General features: G+C 40.7%; 1 protein-coding gene across 2 annotated transcripts in view; it reads right to left on the bottom strand.

Annotated features, from left to right (window-relative positions):
* Positions 1–11,330: 11,330 nt before the first annotated feature.
* Positions 11,331–15,826, bottom strand: part of LOC139552413 (signal peptide peptidase-like 3) — a 42,217-nt gene continuing 37,721 nt past the window's right edge. The window contains exons 10-11 of one of the 2 annotated variants that reach the window (XM_071364136.1): positions 14,819–14,928; positions 11,331–12,079 (exon numbers count right to left, since the gene is read on the bottom strand). In XM_071364136.1, coding sequence (XP_071220237.1) covers positions 12,008–12,079; positions 14,819–14,928 — 182 coding nt within the window. In that variant the 3' untranslated portion in view covers positions 11,331–12,007. The remainder of the gene's footprint in view (positions 12,080–14,818; positions 14,929–15,826) is intronic. The other variant, XM_071364135.1, reaches the window with a different exon arrangement.

Genomic DNA, 15,826 nt, shown 5'->3' with positions numbered 1-15,826 from the left:
AAAAATCTTCTGAGTGGTTCAACTTCAGAAACATCACAATCTTTGTAAAGAAGTTATTAAGGAGCCTTGTATTTAGTGTTCCTGTAGCCTCACACACAGACACATGTGTAGGCCCCTCATATGTATTGCCTGTCAACTCAGAGGGGTTAAGACTGAGGGAGGTGTAGGTCTCCGTTTCATCAGCCAATGCCCTTTTAATATTGCACTGCTCATCTCAATACCCAGTAGTACAATAGAAAAGGGGCAATGGACGACAACATGGACACCATCAGCCTCATCTGAAGCTAGCAGTGCTTCTTACTCCAATCCTGTTCCTCCATGACACTGTCAAACAAGCACTGGCTGATCAACTCTGACCTGTAAATCACTGACCCAGTTTAAAAACAAGAATAGGCTACTACTCTATACCTTCATGTTGATTTGTAACTTCACAAAATATTCAATGTTAAGAGAGACTCATTAAAGTTAACACCAAGTAGTCCAGGAAATGCAGCAATTTGAAAAAGGAAAATAATCAGGTATAGTTTCTGGAGACAACTCAGAAAAAAACATGCACTTTGCTGACAAATCTTATCAAGTTGACTACCTGCCCTCTCTCGCAAACAATTTTTAAAGGAGGCTAATTTTACCAGAACTAGATAAGTTGAAAGCATCATTATCACATACAGATAAAGTATCTTAATTTGATCACCCTGTTGCAGGAGAACATTCCTGCAATGCAGGAAATGTAAAACATGTCGTCAGTTTAAAAAGGCTTCTGAAGTTTTTAATTTACATTTTGATATTTCAGACTTGATTTTCCCTTATGAAAAATGAAAATTTCCGTTTTTTTCCCTTACGAAAATTTCCCCTACAAAAATGTCCATTAATTACAATCCACATAATAATTCACATTTCCTGTTGCTGCAGGATAATTTTCTTGCTGTAGAAAACTGGCTCAAATTAAGATCCTACATATGTAGGCTTAACATGTTAACTATTTTAATTAATTTCCCTTTAGTACAAAATATGCAAACATTTTTCTATCATCTAATTATTCTATATAGGTTGAATTGTGCCAATATAATTTTAAGAGGCAACATGAAAAAGGGAAGTTTTTCTTCACACTCAACTGAAAGAAGAATGGTTTTCCAAGAATCATGACTAGTTCTAATGAAATGTATTCTAATTCTGAGAACAGTGGGACATGTTGCTACTGTGCAACATTTTCATTTGACTTTGTACTCATAAATTAATCTGGCACATGTATTATTTGTTCACTTTTGTGTTTAGACTTAACTCAACAACCAGCCCTTTATTATGCCTATATTTTGTATTACATGTGCAACAAAATAGAAACTCAGAGGTAGGCAATTTAAAAGTTAATTAAACATGTACAAAATATTAAAGAATATCATTGGTCGGCAATTCAGGCGAAAACCTTTGAACATTGCATTTCGCTCAACTCATGAAACTCATCTAGAGCAGCTTGTGAATAGCCTACCTTAGGCCCTATAATATAATACACGTGTTATTACATTAGAACAAGTCAAATGAAAACTATTGAAAATGGCTAAATTAATAGCCTGTAACCGAGCCTACGTTTGTTGCACCCCAGTTGTCCCCATGCATTACAATGACATAATTCATATATTTCACTAATGCCTAATACCAACAGAAAAAGTACAAACTTGTCAACGAACCTTTTTGTTTTTCTAGAGCTTTCAACTTCTATATCAATAGGATAATTATCAGTAGCAGCAGGAATTGACACAATCTGCAAACCAAGAGTGACAGCTCTCTCACTACCACGCAGACGACTTGTTACAGTGTAGCCTGCATTGACTAAGCACAATTCATGATAGTGAATGTCCCTCGCAATTCTTATATCTATAAAATAATTGATACATCGATTTAGGACTAAACATGCATTTTTCCTGGTTAATCCAGCAATACGAAATCACAAGCTGGTCGAATCTTGTAGAGGGAGCCCTTCCTTGCCCAGTCTTTAAAGCAAGGTCCTGATGCGCAAGAAAATTATAAGTCTTTCTTGATTTTGTCGTCCCTTAATTATATAAAAAAAATATTTCAATCACTCCCATCTCCACCCTTCCCAACTTCCCAGTTTCGCCCTGAGCTCCCGCCATTTCCACCCAATGCTACTCACACAGAGGACCCCCCAAATTCATGAATGGTAGGCTACCTAGCCAAGGGAGGGACAATCAATCCGTTAGGCAAAGAAGGAAAAGTTGACCAAAAAATATAGGGACAAACCCCACTATTAGCCACACCTATGTGTCCGCTACAATTGCAATTCTCCCCGTAATTTCCAAACGCGTTAGTATAAAAACATTTCTCTCGCGCTTGTAGATAAAATAGCAAATCTTTCATGCACAACCGCACGACCTCCCAGATCCAGACTCCATTTTTGACTACTTGACATTCAGAGGCTGCCGGAGCAAATTCCTCGTTTGCATGCCTTCTACTGATTGGCTTCTTCTTGCGCTAGTCTTTGCCATATGATAAGCCATTGGTTTAGTTTCGGGGTGTTCAACGTTTTTATCGGTTCCTGGATTGGTCACATACAAGGAGCGCCACAGCCTGTACCGAAGGCATGATTAAGTATCTTCCATTCACAAATTTCTCATCACCATTACTTTTCAGTATGCGGTTATTCTATCAACCTTTTCGAGCGTAAAAATCGCACACGCTTTTAAAAGGGATTATAACAGGAATAAATAATGGCATCGCCTAATGATTATAATTATGCTTGTGGATGTTATTACTATAATTTGAACATCACCTCTAAGACTAGCTTTAGGACATAAATGAACCCCAACCACACTCAATATGTGAATAAACTAGCCTAGCCAATAATAAACAGTTATTTGTGATTAAATAAATAACCTCATATTTAAATGTTATGATTATTTTTGTCAGAGATATAGCTAGCTGTAGATATGTGGATATAAACTACATGTTATGCCCATCTAATTGCCTAGATTTAGCTAATGATACTTGACTCCTACACACTTTTGCACACCCAGCCATGCCACTCAAATAAGCGCATTATACATTTGGCAATTCTTAAAAACACCCAAAAGAATATGGGTAATTTGAACTCAAAATTGTGACTGTTTTCTCCAATAGTGATGACTGTTTGAATTGTTTCAGGAGTTGAACATAGGTTTTGGGGGGCTCTGGGGTTGATTTATAACTGTGGAGTGGACCAGTGGGGGCGGTCCCACTGGGCACTGGAACCCGTGCAAAGTTTTGATTGACGCCTGGAGGAGGGTAGCGGGCTGTGAAATCGGGCATTCCTGACCAGGGGAGCTGAAATAATGGTATTGTCCAGTGGGAGAGGGCGCACTTTTCACTCCCCACTCCACCCCACCCAACTCTGAAGGGATCTGATTGTGCAGCCAATCAGCAATTAAAATAAAATAAATGAAGGCGGTGCATGATGAATTCAGAGGGGTTTAGAGGAGGCCAGGGATGCTCTCCGTCTGTTTGTTTACACGCTGCCATTAAACACCACAGAAGAGGAGTTATTTGTCTCAATGTCTCTCTTTCTCACTCATCTCGCTCTATAAAGCAGCAGGCTACTGAAAGTCTCCTCCACCACTCCTTAGTTCAACAGAAATAGTCAGATCAAACTGTTTTCTATATGCAAAGAGGAACACATAAAACAGTCATGAATATTGATTAATGCTCCCAATATAGACTTTGAAGAGTTTGTAAAAGATTCTACTCAAAAACATTTCTTGATAGCAAGTCTCTGTTGCCCCCCAGAACTCATTCCTCCCACTTTGACCCTGTCCTAAAAGCACTGCTGGTTGACTTAACTTCACCCAACTTTTAACCTAAATCCAATGACATGGTAACATTAGAAAAATGAGGTTGATCTGAAGTCTGTGCCCGGTGGGTGGCTTGGTATGGGATGTAGCTAGTATCAGTAATGTAGACCAAAGAGCTCATTACAAATGATCACTACCATCAGTTTGGTTCAAGGTTGAAAACTGACACAGAACCTGAATAGAAAAACATCTCTATTTTTATGAACATATACTGATAGTTGAAGCAATTTTAAATAGATACATCAGATCAGTCTATGAAAGAGATTAGAGGTGAAGCTAAAGAAATTGAAAGGTGTTGAAGTATTTGACAAGATACTGACCAATTTTAAGTAACCTCACCGATAAACTTTATTGCTGGTCCGAGAGAGACATGCCATGGACGGCAAATAAGAGGTATTGATGGGAAAACATTTGTGGAACTGCATTTATGGATTCCTAAGGGGAACCATAAACCCTTCTTTGGGAGAGAGAAGAGCAGGACAGAGAATGAGATTAGTATTGAGAGTAAAATGTATCCCAGTTTTAGAATAGAGAAACTTTCATGTATCATCCTAATAGTATCCAGAATATCCACTGCAAACTTTCTAAGAAGGATTTATACAATAAAGAATAAGCATCTGTTCTATCCTCTGTTAAATTGTTTGTACCAAGGAGTTAGACCAGACGACAACCACCTCTTTAGGCAAGAAAGTTTGTCCAATGAGGGTCTGGCAGTATCTAACCCCTACACTTTAACTTTCAACTCAGGAACAGACTCAAGTGTCTCAGCTTCAACAGAAGCCTTGTACATATAATATATTACTTGCATTGAAATTGGTTTAATGACTTCAATATAAACTTTTAAGCATTGAAAACACACGTTTGAGTGTTTCTTGTCATCAAATCTCAATGTAAACTTTTTTTATTTTAAACATTCAGAAAGTTGATTTACGTTAGCCTAAATATGAAAGGATATTGTTTAAATATGATAATTAACATGTGATATCAACATTGCTTATCAAAATGGCTGAAGCTTGAGTTTGTGGCACTAACAAAACAAGATTAGAGCACTAATGTATATACTCATGTATTATAATAAAACCAATAATAATTAGGTGGGTGCTTATTTGTCCTATTTCACACATGTACAACTGTGTATTATATGCATGTGTGAATTGGAAATGTTATTTTTTGCATATCCCAACACCCTTGGAAAGTGGGATCACGGCCAGTCTTGTTCATTTTTATTATTTCAACTATCCTTATCAGTGTTATTGTTCTTATCATTACATTCAAAATACTTAAGAAATCGAATAATATATTAGTAAAATTAACTAACTTAATTAAATGTACTTATTTGTGGCAGAATACCACTGATATAATAATGTATTTGTATAGTCTTGTACAGGTTTTCAAGCAAGATATGTTCTGTTCTTCCTGTGCAAAGTGGTAACTTTAAAATAAATTTGTAAGACCATTTCATTCATTGTCTGCTCTTTGCTATTATATCTTTAGCTCTTCAACATAACTGCATTTGTTATAAATGTATACTGATTTCGTTCATGTGATCAAGGATCCAGAATGAACATTAATGAAACGTTTAATTTAAACTCCTTGATGTGATGAGAACATCTTTAGTAAGATGCTTTGAGTACTTTCATTGAAAACAACAATATGCCTCTTTTGATTAAATAATTAACTTTTTGATGTAATGTTTAACTCAAAACAAACTTCGTTTTTTGGAAGGGCAATTGTATTTGGTTGAAAAGGAATATCCTTCCCAAAATAATAGATATAATATTTTAAGATAACGAAATAAGTGTTTTCCAACATGTCACAGGGTTTCTGAGGTGTATTTCCTTACAACTAAACTAAATAATTACCCAAATGTTTTAATTTTCAATTAAATAAAACTGGTAATTGATCATTTCTATTTTCAATATTTGGGCAATTTACTGTTCCAACAGATGTTGAAAAACAAAGGTTGCAAACATATTCAAGGTTTAATGTAGGCTGTATGGCAAATATTTGCCAAGTGTCTGTCTTAAATGGTTGGTGACATCATGGAGAGAAATTCCCTGCTATTTGTGCATTACAAATAGAAGGAATTGGGAATAAAATCACCTACCCAGTTTTAGTTTTGTCTTATATATGTAGTTCGATACATTGAAATTATATCTTCATGAACTTTACCTATTATGGTAATGGGTTTAGAAGAAAATAAAGACATCCAAGCCAATAATTAACAGCCTAATCCAATAGCATGGCTGGAGAGTGCGAATCCTGAAACATGTTGTGCAATAATCAGCCAGTCCCGTTTCCATGCTTTGATTCTAAACTCTGAACTGTGAGGTCTCATGGGGGCTGAGAGGATCCTTTTAAAACATGAGTTATTGTTCCCTATTTTTTTCCCAAACTCCCTTCCTCAGAAAATGTACCTCCCGTCTCCCTCTGCCCTTTAACCTCACCCAACCCCCATCTACCGTCTCTCTTCAGATTCCCTCTCATCAGGAGAAAGGCAAACAACTGTGATGGATAGTCATTGATAATTTCCCACCAAAAAAGGTTAATGGATTCGTGTGTGTATGGGAGGTGTGGGGGTGGGGTGTACCCCATCTTTTCTCACGCAGAGCGTAGACCCCACCTCCAGTACTTCGAGTAGACATTCCAGCTGTGTGGGTGGCACTGCCTTTTACAGCGTCTCCAACCACCATATGGAGAGGTTCTGAAGCTCAGCGCCACAGAAAACACTACCTCTGTTTCACCAGGCGCCTGGGAGTGTTGATTTGTAACGTAGTTATGGTTGAACGGTGAAGATGTGCGGGAAGCGTTTGGGCAGTGTTAAAATGTTAAAAAGTTCATAAAACTGACTAATTGACCAAAGGATAGTAGTTAATTTGTCGACAGGAGTAACTAGCAATGCGAGTGATTACTTATTGTTTAGTCAATCCCATTGCATTTGTATCAAAGCAGAAGATGGACATTATACAAGTAATTTTAATCAATAGATTGTTCATTTCATTTATTTTACTGTAATGGTTTGAACAATAAATAAATGTTTTGTAACATACACCAGATAGGTGCAGTGAAATGTGTTTTACAGGGTCAGCCATAGTAGTATGGCACACCTTGCTCAAGTGCACATAATTTTGCTTGGGTATGCAAACCAGCGACCTTTCGGTTACTGGCCCAACGCTCTAACCGCTAGGCTACCTGCCACCCCAAATAGAACAGATCCTAGTTTAAAATCCCTCTACCCTGTTGCAAAAAAACCCAACACAATCACCAATGGATTGTTGAAGTCTTGTAAGAATGGTATTTTACAAATAAGTATAAAACAGCCAACACAACCTATGGCTCTTCCGCTCTTTGGTGTACACCAAGATTGTTTTCCTTCCGCTGGGTAACCGTTTGGAGCAGAGTCCAAAGGATGAAAACTCAACCCCATTAACTGAACTTCAGAGGAATTCCTCACTTTACATGCGGAATGCACTTAGGGTCAGAGGGCAAAGGGCCAGAAGGGAATCCACCCACGCCCAGGCAGGCTAACCTGATTTAAACAAGCCTGGAATGCCAGGCTGCAGGACAGGAGTGGAGGGGACGTGAAGAAACCTCTGCCATTTGCATGGGTCACGACCAGCACATGTATGCACAGTTTTATAGTAGGCTATACCCGAGTTGCGTACTAACAACTATTGTTGTAGGTTTACTCTTGTACCGGAGTTTGCAAAAGTTATGGTAAAGGCAGACAAGACTGTAAAATGTTATTACTGAACAATAAACATGCTGTCATTGAGTATGATGTTCATCATTCTGTTTTTGACCATAATAAGTTGACATGAGTGATGTCATTGTCAAAACATGTCTTCTTGGTAGATTGAAAATAAGGATTTGGCTGAGAACCTTACTCAAGAGTAAATCAGTCCTCAATCTACTCAGTGGTTGGCTAGTTCTTGGGCTGCTCTTGTACCGGTCTTATGTGAAAATGAATGTGAAAGGGACCTCTTCACACAGAACCCTACATTCCAATGGTGGGTTGACTTCTTATTTTAGGACACCCAGCTTGGCGAACTGTGTTTCAGATGCCCTGCTACAATCCCTATGGCCCCGGTGGAATCCTGCCACCTCAGGGCCCTGTAACTGGGGAGAAACCATTGGATGCTCTGGCCAATACGTGATGAGGGGCGGACCCTGGAAATTCAACAGCCCGTCTGTCTCTCTTTCTGCCTTGACCTCACTGACCCTTCCCCACCCCCAATGTCCTGGAAGCCCTCTCCCTCCCTGCCCCCTACCAACACCTCTCACTCTTTCAATATGGTCTCTCTCCCACCAGTAGCCTACTCCCTCTACCTCTGTCAAATGGTACAGAATTCTTCACCATATTCACTAGGTGTGATAGGCTTTTGTAGTAACTTTGATGTCAGAAGTGGGCAGATTGGCTGTGGTTTCAGTAACAAATATGAAGCTTTACATTTCAGCCAGGGGACTGTAATGATAGACATGTCTTCGGTTAATTCAACCTCAACGTGCACACTGCCCACCACCATCATATTCAGATCTTGGCCTAATTCATTTACAAACAGATTTTCTACAGACAAATTGCAACATCTTAATGCACACTTTCCCATTTAGGTGGACAAGTGTAACCGGAACAGCGGTGACTCAGCGGTTTTGCCACCCATCGCAACTCTGGTCCAGTGGCCTTTCACACTGTGCTCTATAAATCCCTTACTCAGCATCTTTGGTGCAACTAGGTAGCCATTTTCCCACAGAAGCTTAAGGCTCCTCCATGCTAGAGCTTCCATCAATCCTTTGACGTGCAGCGGATTCTCTGGTGGACCTAGACTAGAGAATGAAAGAGAAGAAAAGCATCTTTAGAAAATAGAATGATACTCACCAATTCTGTCAGATGATCCACAGGGGTAAAAACATTTTTTTTTTTAAACATACTGTACCTTACAGCTTCTTATAAGGGAAAGCCTTTCAGATCATGGGACGCATACAAAACACCTGGTACAACCCAAAACACCTGGTACAACCCAGAACACCCATTTCACCATACAGTGCTTTAAAACCAACACATAGCAGAGAAGTTCTGCAGTGTTCAAAGTGAAAATATTAGAATCAATGTTTTTTTTTTTGGGGGGGGGGGGGTTTAGAAATAAAAGCACCACTGCATCTCAAACTAACGCACTTGTGGGAGCCCAAGCAAATTCTTTGTGAAGCATATACATAATTTGTTGTAATTCACATGCTGTGTGTATGAGGGAGCTATTCATATCCGGCTTGCGCATGTCTCATTTTTCACCATGCCACAGGTATCTGACTTGGACTGTGTCGCTATCCAGTGGTACATCTTGGAATTACAGCATATCTTTAACATAAGGGCATTTGCTCATATTTTCTCATGAGAACACATTTCAACATCTATTTCTCATACAAAAACATATTATTAATATAAACCACCAGTAACATCACAGAGTATGACTGAATAATCAAACATGATCCCCTTTGCCCAATACAGGAGCTAGTGTGGAAGAAAGTAATCTATCAAAAGTTCTCCAACTTTCTCCCCCTAAGTTAACAGATAAAAAAAATAAGAGATGGACACAGGAGCCGTATAGTTAGAATTATGTTTTATTTACAGCAGAATCCTGACTGAATGGAGGGAAAGGGGGAGAGGAACAGGGAGCAGAGAGGGGGTTAAAGGAGACAAAATGTTTTAGATTCAGCTCATTAGCATGTTTCACTAAACAGCTCTTAATTTATTCAACTTTAAAAAAAAAATGATAAGAATCCATTTCAGCTGTAATGTCACCGCAACAAAATAGCTAAAGCCCTCTGCTGCAAGGGAGGAAAGAAAAGTATAAGATGGAAAACCTAAATCTACAGCTCTAAGAAAAAAACCTCAAACATACAAACAAGCGGATAAATAGAAAGCCATCTTTCATAAAAAATGAAAACATCTGTATTTTTTTTCTTCAATTATTCATCATTATGATCATCAACAGTTTTCTTTGCCAAGTCCATAAAGAGGCAGAGGGGACAGGAATGGGGTTGTGGTTACATGTCCATTATGTTCAGGCTGTCCGACAGTGGTCTGTCCCACAGCTAGACCATGTCCAGGTAATGATCAGCTAGAGTGAAATCGGGGCTAAACGAGTGTAAAAAAAAAAGATAAAAATGTTTATCAGCCAGGTGGCCTGTTCAGTCAGAACTGTTCAGTCAGAACTGTTCAGTCAGAACTGTTCAGTCAGAACTGTTCAGTCAGAACTGTTCAGTCCTCCCGAATCCCTGGCCTTTGTCCATGTAACTTTCCTCTCTGCAGCCTTGCTGGCAAAGCTTAGTGCATTGGTTTGGGCCAGCAGTCTGTTGTTGCAGTCTGAGGAATGACACACACTGTACACTTGACATGCAAGGCCAGAGAACAAACATAAAAAACAGGTAAAAAAGAAAACTCAGGACAGGAAGCCAGTAAACTGCATTTTCCATTTAAGTCTCTCTCTCCGTCCGACTGTCTCGCTCTCACAAACACAAACACTTTCACACACACACTTTAATTCCAGTACTGTTTAAGCTATGATCTAACTCAGGGTTTCCCAAAGTCGGTCCTGGGGCCCCCTCTGGGTGCACATTTTGGTTTTTGCCCTAGCACTACAGAGCTGATTCAAATAACCAACTCATCACCAAGCTTTGATTATTTAAAATCAGCTGTGTTGTGCTAGGGGAAAAAATCATAACATGCACCTATGGGGTTTTGGGGAGGGACCCTGATCTAACTGACAAGCACCACAAAACTGTGGGAGGAATGACAATCCAAAAACTTTTGACAACCTTTGACAGTAAAAACCTAGCTATGGGTTAGTTTTAACCTCAGGGTCCATTGATTACAATCCTTTATTAAGATAAATCCCTCAGAAGGGCATAGAGATCTCCTCCCTCAAGGTCCATATCAGACTTTAGAGGTTATTCTATACGACCAGGCACACACACACACACACACACACACACACACACACACACACACACACCTCCAGGGTTAACTTGGTTTTTCCCAATGTCCATTCTGTCACTCGTTGGAGGAAATTTGTTCACAAGTAAACCACTCCTAGCCTTACAGAACCGAGCTGTGGTCCAAGTCAGACCTGCCCAAAAAACTACATGTCCCATCAACCCTCAACCCCTAAATGTCACTCCACAAGTTCTCATTGTCAAGGTATTTTATACCTGTCCTGGATCTAAAATCCAAAACATAATTAAATTGTTCATAATAATGAAATAACACAGTCTCGCATACTATGCGCTCTCGCTCACACACAGTCACACAACATGATACCCAAATACTTGTGTACACATATATATATACAAAGAGAGATGCTTCCCCCCGCAATAGTAGGGACACATTCACAATTTATAATGCATCATTTCTGTATATGCCAAGAATAAAATCTTTTCTAAATAAAATACCTGTATCTGTGATGGGGCAGCGAATGACAGAAGGTGGGAGTTTGTTAGAGAGGGGGAGGGTGTTGAGGATAAAGAGGTGTTCAGGGGACAGAAGGGGTAGATGGAGGGCAGAGAAATGGATGAGGGAGCGACTGATGAACCGTTGCTGTTCCTTCTCTCTCCCCGATAGGCTGCTGGTCCTGTGCACTGATGTCATTTTCCTGCCTAGTGGCAGCAGCAGTTATGCCTACTCTCCTATCCTCCTCCACAGTTCAATCCAAATCATTCCAGAATAATAACAATAATTGTAATGAAGATGCTAAAAAAAAGCCTCAGTCACATCCCACACCCAGTAGTCCATATAGGGGGACGCCTGGCCTTGAAGTCCAGCAGTCGGGGAGATACAGATGAGAGGGGCGGTAGTAAAACAGAAAGACCAGGAGCAAAAGGAGAGAGGGAGAGGCCTGACAAAATGAAATGAGCCATGGTAGGGGGGTGGATGAGGGAAGGAAAATTAGGGAAGAGAGAGGAAAACAGGAAGCAATGAGGAGTTGTGTCTGGCAATGAGGTCCACACACTGGTGTCCATATGTGAGGTCTGCTGCTCAGAGGATGGGTGGAAAGAATGAACTAGTGATGAGGACGAGGCCTCTTCAGTGTGCGCTCTCCCTCTCACTCCCTTTCTCTCAGGGCAGTGGGTAGGGGTCCCTGGTCCTGCCCACGCTGGCTGTGTGTTCCCAGGGTGCATCATACCTCCAGGAAGCGGGAGCTGCTGGCCTTCGTGTGGAAAGGCTCTGACCACATACGCCGCAAGTCTCCCTGTAGGACACACCACAGGGTTAGCTTCCCTGTTAGTACTGGTCTCTCATTTAGTATCACACCCCTCCTATCCTCACCCACAGATATTATCCCGAGGCCCACTAACAGTGGTACAACATGCGTGTTAGACTGTCTATACCCACTGGCATGGAGGATTCCTTACCACATCATATTAGGCAAGGCAAACCAATTTTAGTGATTTCTAGTATATCAAATCGCAGCACATTTTTGGACTCATTAAGCAGTTTTTACCTGATTAGGTACAATACCATTGGAAATGAATGTTGAAAGTTAAATTTATATTCCTAAAACTTAAGTGGAAAATGATGCTGTCGCTGTTTCCTGTTGACAAGACATTTTGATAAATAGCCCAATGTCAAAACAAAGTTTCAACGTGTCCAAAGCAATAACCAATATGCAGAAACAGTCCGGTAAATACTGAAAATATAAAATGTATTATGTACACAATACACTCAATGTGCAATAATAGTTGTTATATTACTTTTTTTAAACGAGCATCTTGTAAAACGGCAGACGCACCAAAAACCCTCTCGTGGTAATAAAATCACTGATATCGATTAGGGGGGTCCGAAGGAAATAAAGTTATATATGGTTAGTGAGCAACCTGCAGAAGACAGCCAGCTACATTTGGAGTGATGCATTTTGATTTGGGGGTCGCCAAAGCGGAAAGAGAAATGCAACACTTATTTGTTGATCCCTCATATTGACATCACGTTGAAATCAATTGCGAGAGAGGGAGATGAGGTTGCACGTCCTGTTAAAACTAAGGAAAACAAAGTTGTGATCGGAGACCTGGAGGTGGGTTGCAGGAAGATTAGTAGGCGAACAGCCTCTAGTAAAGATGAGGTCAAGTGGATTGCCTGCCTTGTGAGTGGGAGGGGACTGGGAAAGGGTGAGGTCAAAAGAGGCAAGGGGAAAGAAAGAGTTGGAAACAAATTAATTGGGCCGATTTCGGGAGGTTGAAGTCACCCAGTAGGCAGAGTAAATGAGCCATCGTCAGGAAATTAGCTTATCAAGTTCATTGAGGAACTCTCCAAGGGCACCTGGTTGGCGATAGATGACAACAATGTTAAGCTTGAGTGGACAAGTGACAGTGACAGCATAGAATTCAAATGAGGAGCTACAGGTGACTGAGGGTGAAAAGAGAATCTCCACTTGAGTAGCCCTGTGCCACCACCGCGACGACCAGATGCTCTCCGACTATGAGAGAAAACGTTGTCAGATCAAGAGAGCAGCTGGAGTAGCAGTTTTCTCAGGGGTGATCCATGGGACTAGGGACTGAAGGCCAGCAAAGGCTGAGATGAACACTACGTTATTGACCGCCGATTGGCAGTTCCAAACTCTGCCAGAGACCAGGAATTCCACATGGGTTGTGGCGCGCAGGGTACACTAAATTAGAAGGGTTGCACCCAAGGGGGGAAGCCTCGGAGCGAACTGGAAAATAAAACACAGTTGCCAAAGCTACAAAAAAGCTAAATGAGATCTGAAAATAACTAGGTAAGATACCCAACAGAGAAAGTGGTGTGGAACCTTCCTGTTTTCTTTCCTCCATTATCTCGGCAGAACCGTCTTTGTTTCGACGAAGGTCTTAGTTTTGACGATGAGATCGCAGCAGACACTGATTACCAAAACCACAAGTGCTGCATTTTGATTGAAGAGGAACGCCAACCCGCTAACTATAACGCAACACTTTTTTTTTTGTTAATCAGTTCCATGGATATCAGGGTGAAATCAATAGAACCGGGAGCAAACGTTTGGGGTGTAGCTCAGTTTAAAATAACACTATTCAAAGGCCACATGGAAACTTGGAATAACCTACACATGGTTGGTTAGATGAGAACTTGTAGAAGGCTCATTTCTATATTTTGGAATGGTGGATTGTTTTGATTTTGGTAGGCTGCCATCCCGAAAAAGGGAGAGGAACACTTTCTGTAAGTTAACTTAAACGAATCACGACACAGCATAAGATATCAACAGTCACAATTGCATTAACTCCGTTTCAGCACAAGTCCGGCACATGTGGGGGAAAAAAAAATCAATGGTTCAAAACCAAATCTGTTTTAAGCAATCAATCTTGTCATTGTGATGACTATAAACTTTTATACTAACATCACCAATCTGAGGTAAAAAGGATGTGAAATTTCACTAAATTCTATGGGGTGAAAATGCAAGCTTGTGTAAGGCAGTAACAAACTGTCCATATTAGGGAAATTTGCGCAATATAAAATATGACAAAATAATTCTAGATGTCAATTTACGATGATAGTAGATGTTGCCCACTCACATAATACTGCAACAATGACATCACTCATTTAACCATTTAGATTTTAAAAATGCTCCTCCCGCATAACCGGGTGCTCTACACTAGAGCTTCCATAGTGTCTGTGGCGTCCCTAATAATACCCTCTATATCCACTTATGTCCTCATCCATTACCACTGGGTCCCTGGCCTGGTATCCCATCTGCCTAGATCCTGGATTACTCCTCTAGGCCTCCTCTACCACTTAACGCTGCTTCTATCAGTTCATCTCAGTCCCGTCTCCCTCCCTCTGGGTCAGCATTCAGTCAAAACACATTTACACAAAACACTTGAGTCATATAAAATTATTCCCCAGCAGTCCTGCCGTTTTGACCGATCTCTTAACCTACTTATGACTGACTCCATATCTCACAGCCCATCACACCCCTCTCCCCCTTATCAAGCCTCCCAATATGTACCTTCAGGTAGGCCATGGTGAGTAGAGGCAGCAGGGTGAAGGGCACCAGGTAGAGCAGGGCAGGCTGAGCCGCACGGTGGATCCTGGAGGCCACAGTGGCAGTCAGCAGGCCTGGAGGGAACAGAGACAGGTCAGAAACACTCCAGTCAAACTTCCAGGGGTTAGAGTGAATTAAAAAAAAGCTTTAAAAGTTAACCTCCCCTTTACTGTAAGAAAGTCATGACCATTACGCTTTTAGGGAAAGAGGATCATTTGTACATGTATTAAACTGCGAGTTTGGCCAATTCCAGTCACCTTGCTTAGGGGACCCGTGGTCCTCCCCAGGACAATTTTTATATTGAAGGACTGAGAAGCTCAGTCATGGTGACCTCTTAAAAGCCCCAAAACATATTGGAGGAAAAAAATGTACCTAAAAATTATTTGAACGGGGGCGCTGGTGAGCAGCAACATGTGAAGACGTGTTTTCTCGGTGCTCCGATCCAGGGCGAACAATTTACTATTAATACTATTAACACGGTGAGGGAATACACCTCCCTCACCGTGTAAATTTTGTAACTAATTTGGAATTAATTAATTTTGAACCCAAATTAATATATTTTTTCCCTGAAAATGTTGGCCTTTTAATCGTAAAATTCAGAGACAACAAAGGCCACAGGCCACAAAGGAGCAGGCCTCTGCTGAAGCCTTGGGCTCACCTGACACAAACTTTGATCCCCCTGACCTAGCCATGGTAATGGAGGCTATCATTCAATCTGAACAGACTGCTGGCTAAGGTGGAGTCATTATCCACTGACCTATCAGCACAAATAGCTATTCTCGCCACGATGTCAACATAAAGATCGACTCCGTTAACGAAGGCTTGGCGAGACATGACACCCGTCTAAATAGCCTGGAAGATGGTGCAAATACTAACTCCAACATAGTGGTGACACTGGAAGAGCAAGCCACCCGGCTATCATCAGATGTCGTCTAACTCACTTCCAAGATTGAGGACCTCGAGAACAGAGCG

This window comes from Salvelinus alpinus, chromosome 24 (assembly GCF_045679555.1).
Source record: "Salvelinus alpinus chromosome 24, SLU_Salpinus.1, whole genome shotgun sequence".
NCBI classification, from domain to species: Eukaryota; Metazoa; Chordata; class Actinopteri; order Salmoniformes; family Salmonidae; genus Salvelinus; species Salvelinus alpinus.
The sequence above is the reverse complement of the archived record's forward strand: the minus strand, read 5'-3'. Positions and strand labels throughout refer to the sequence as shown.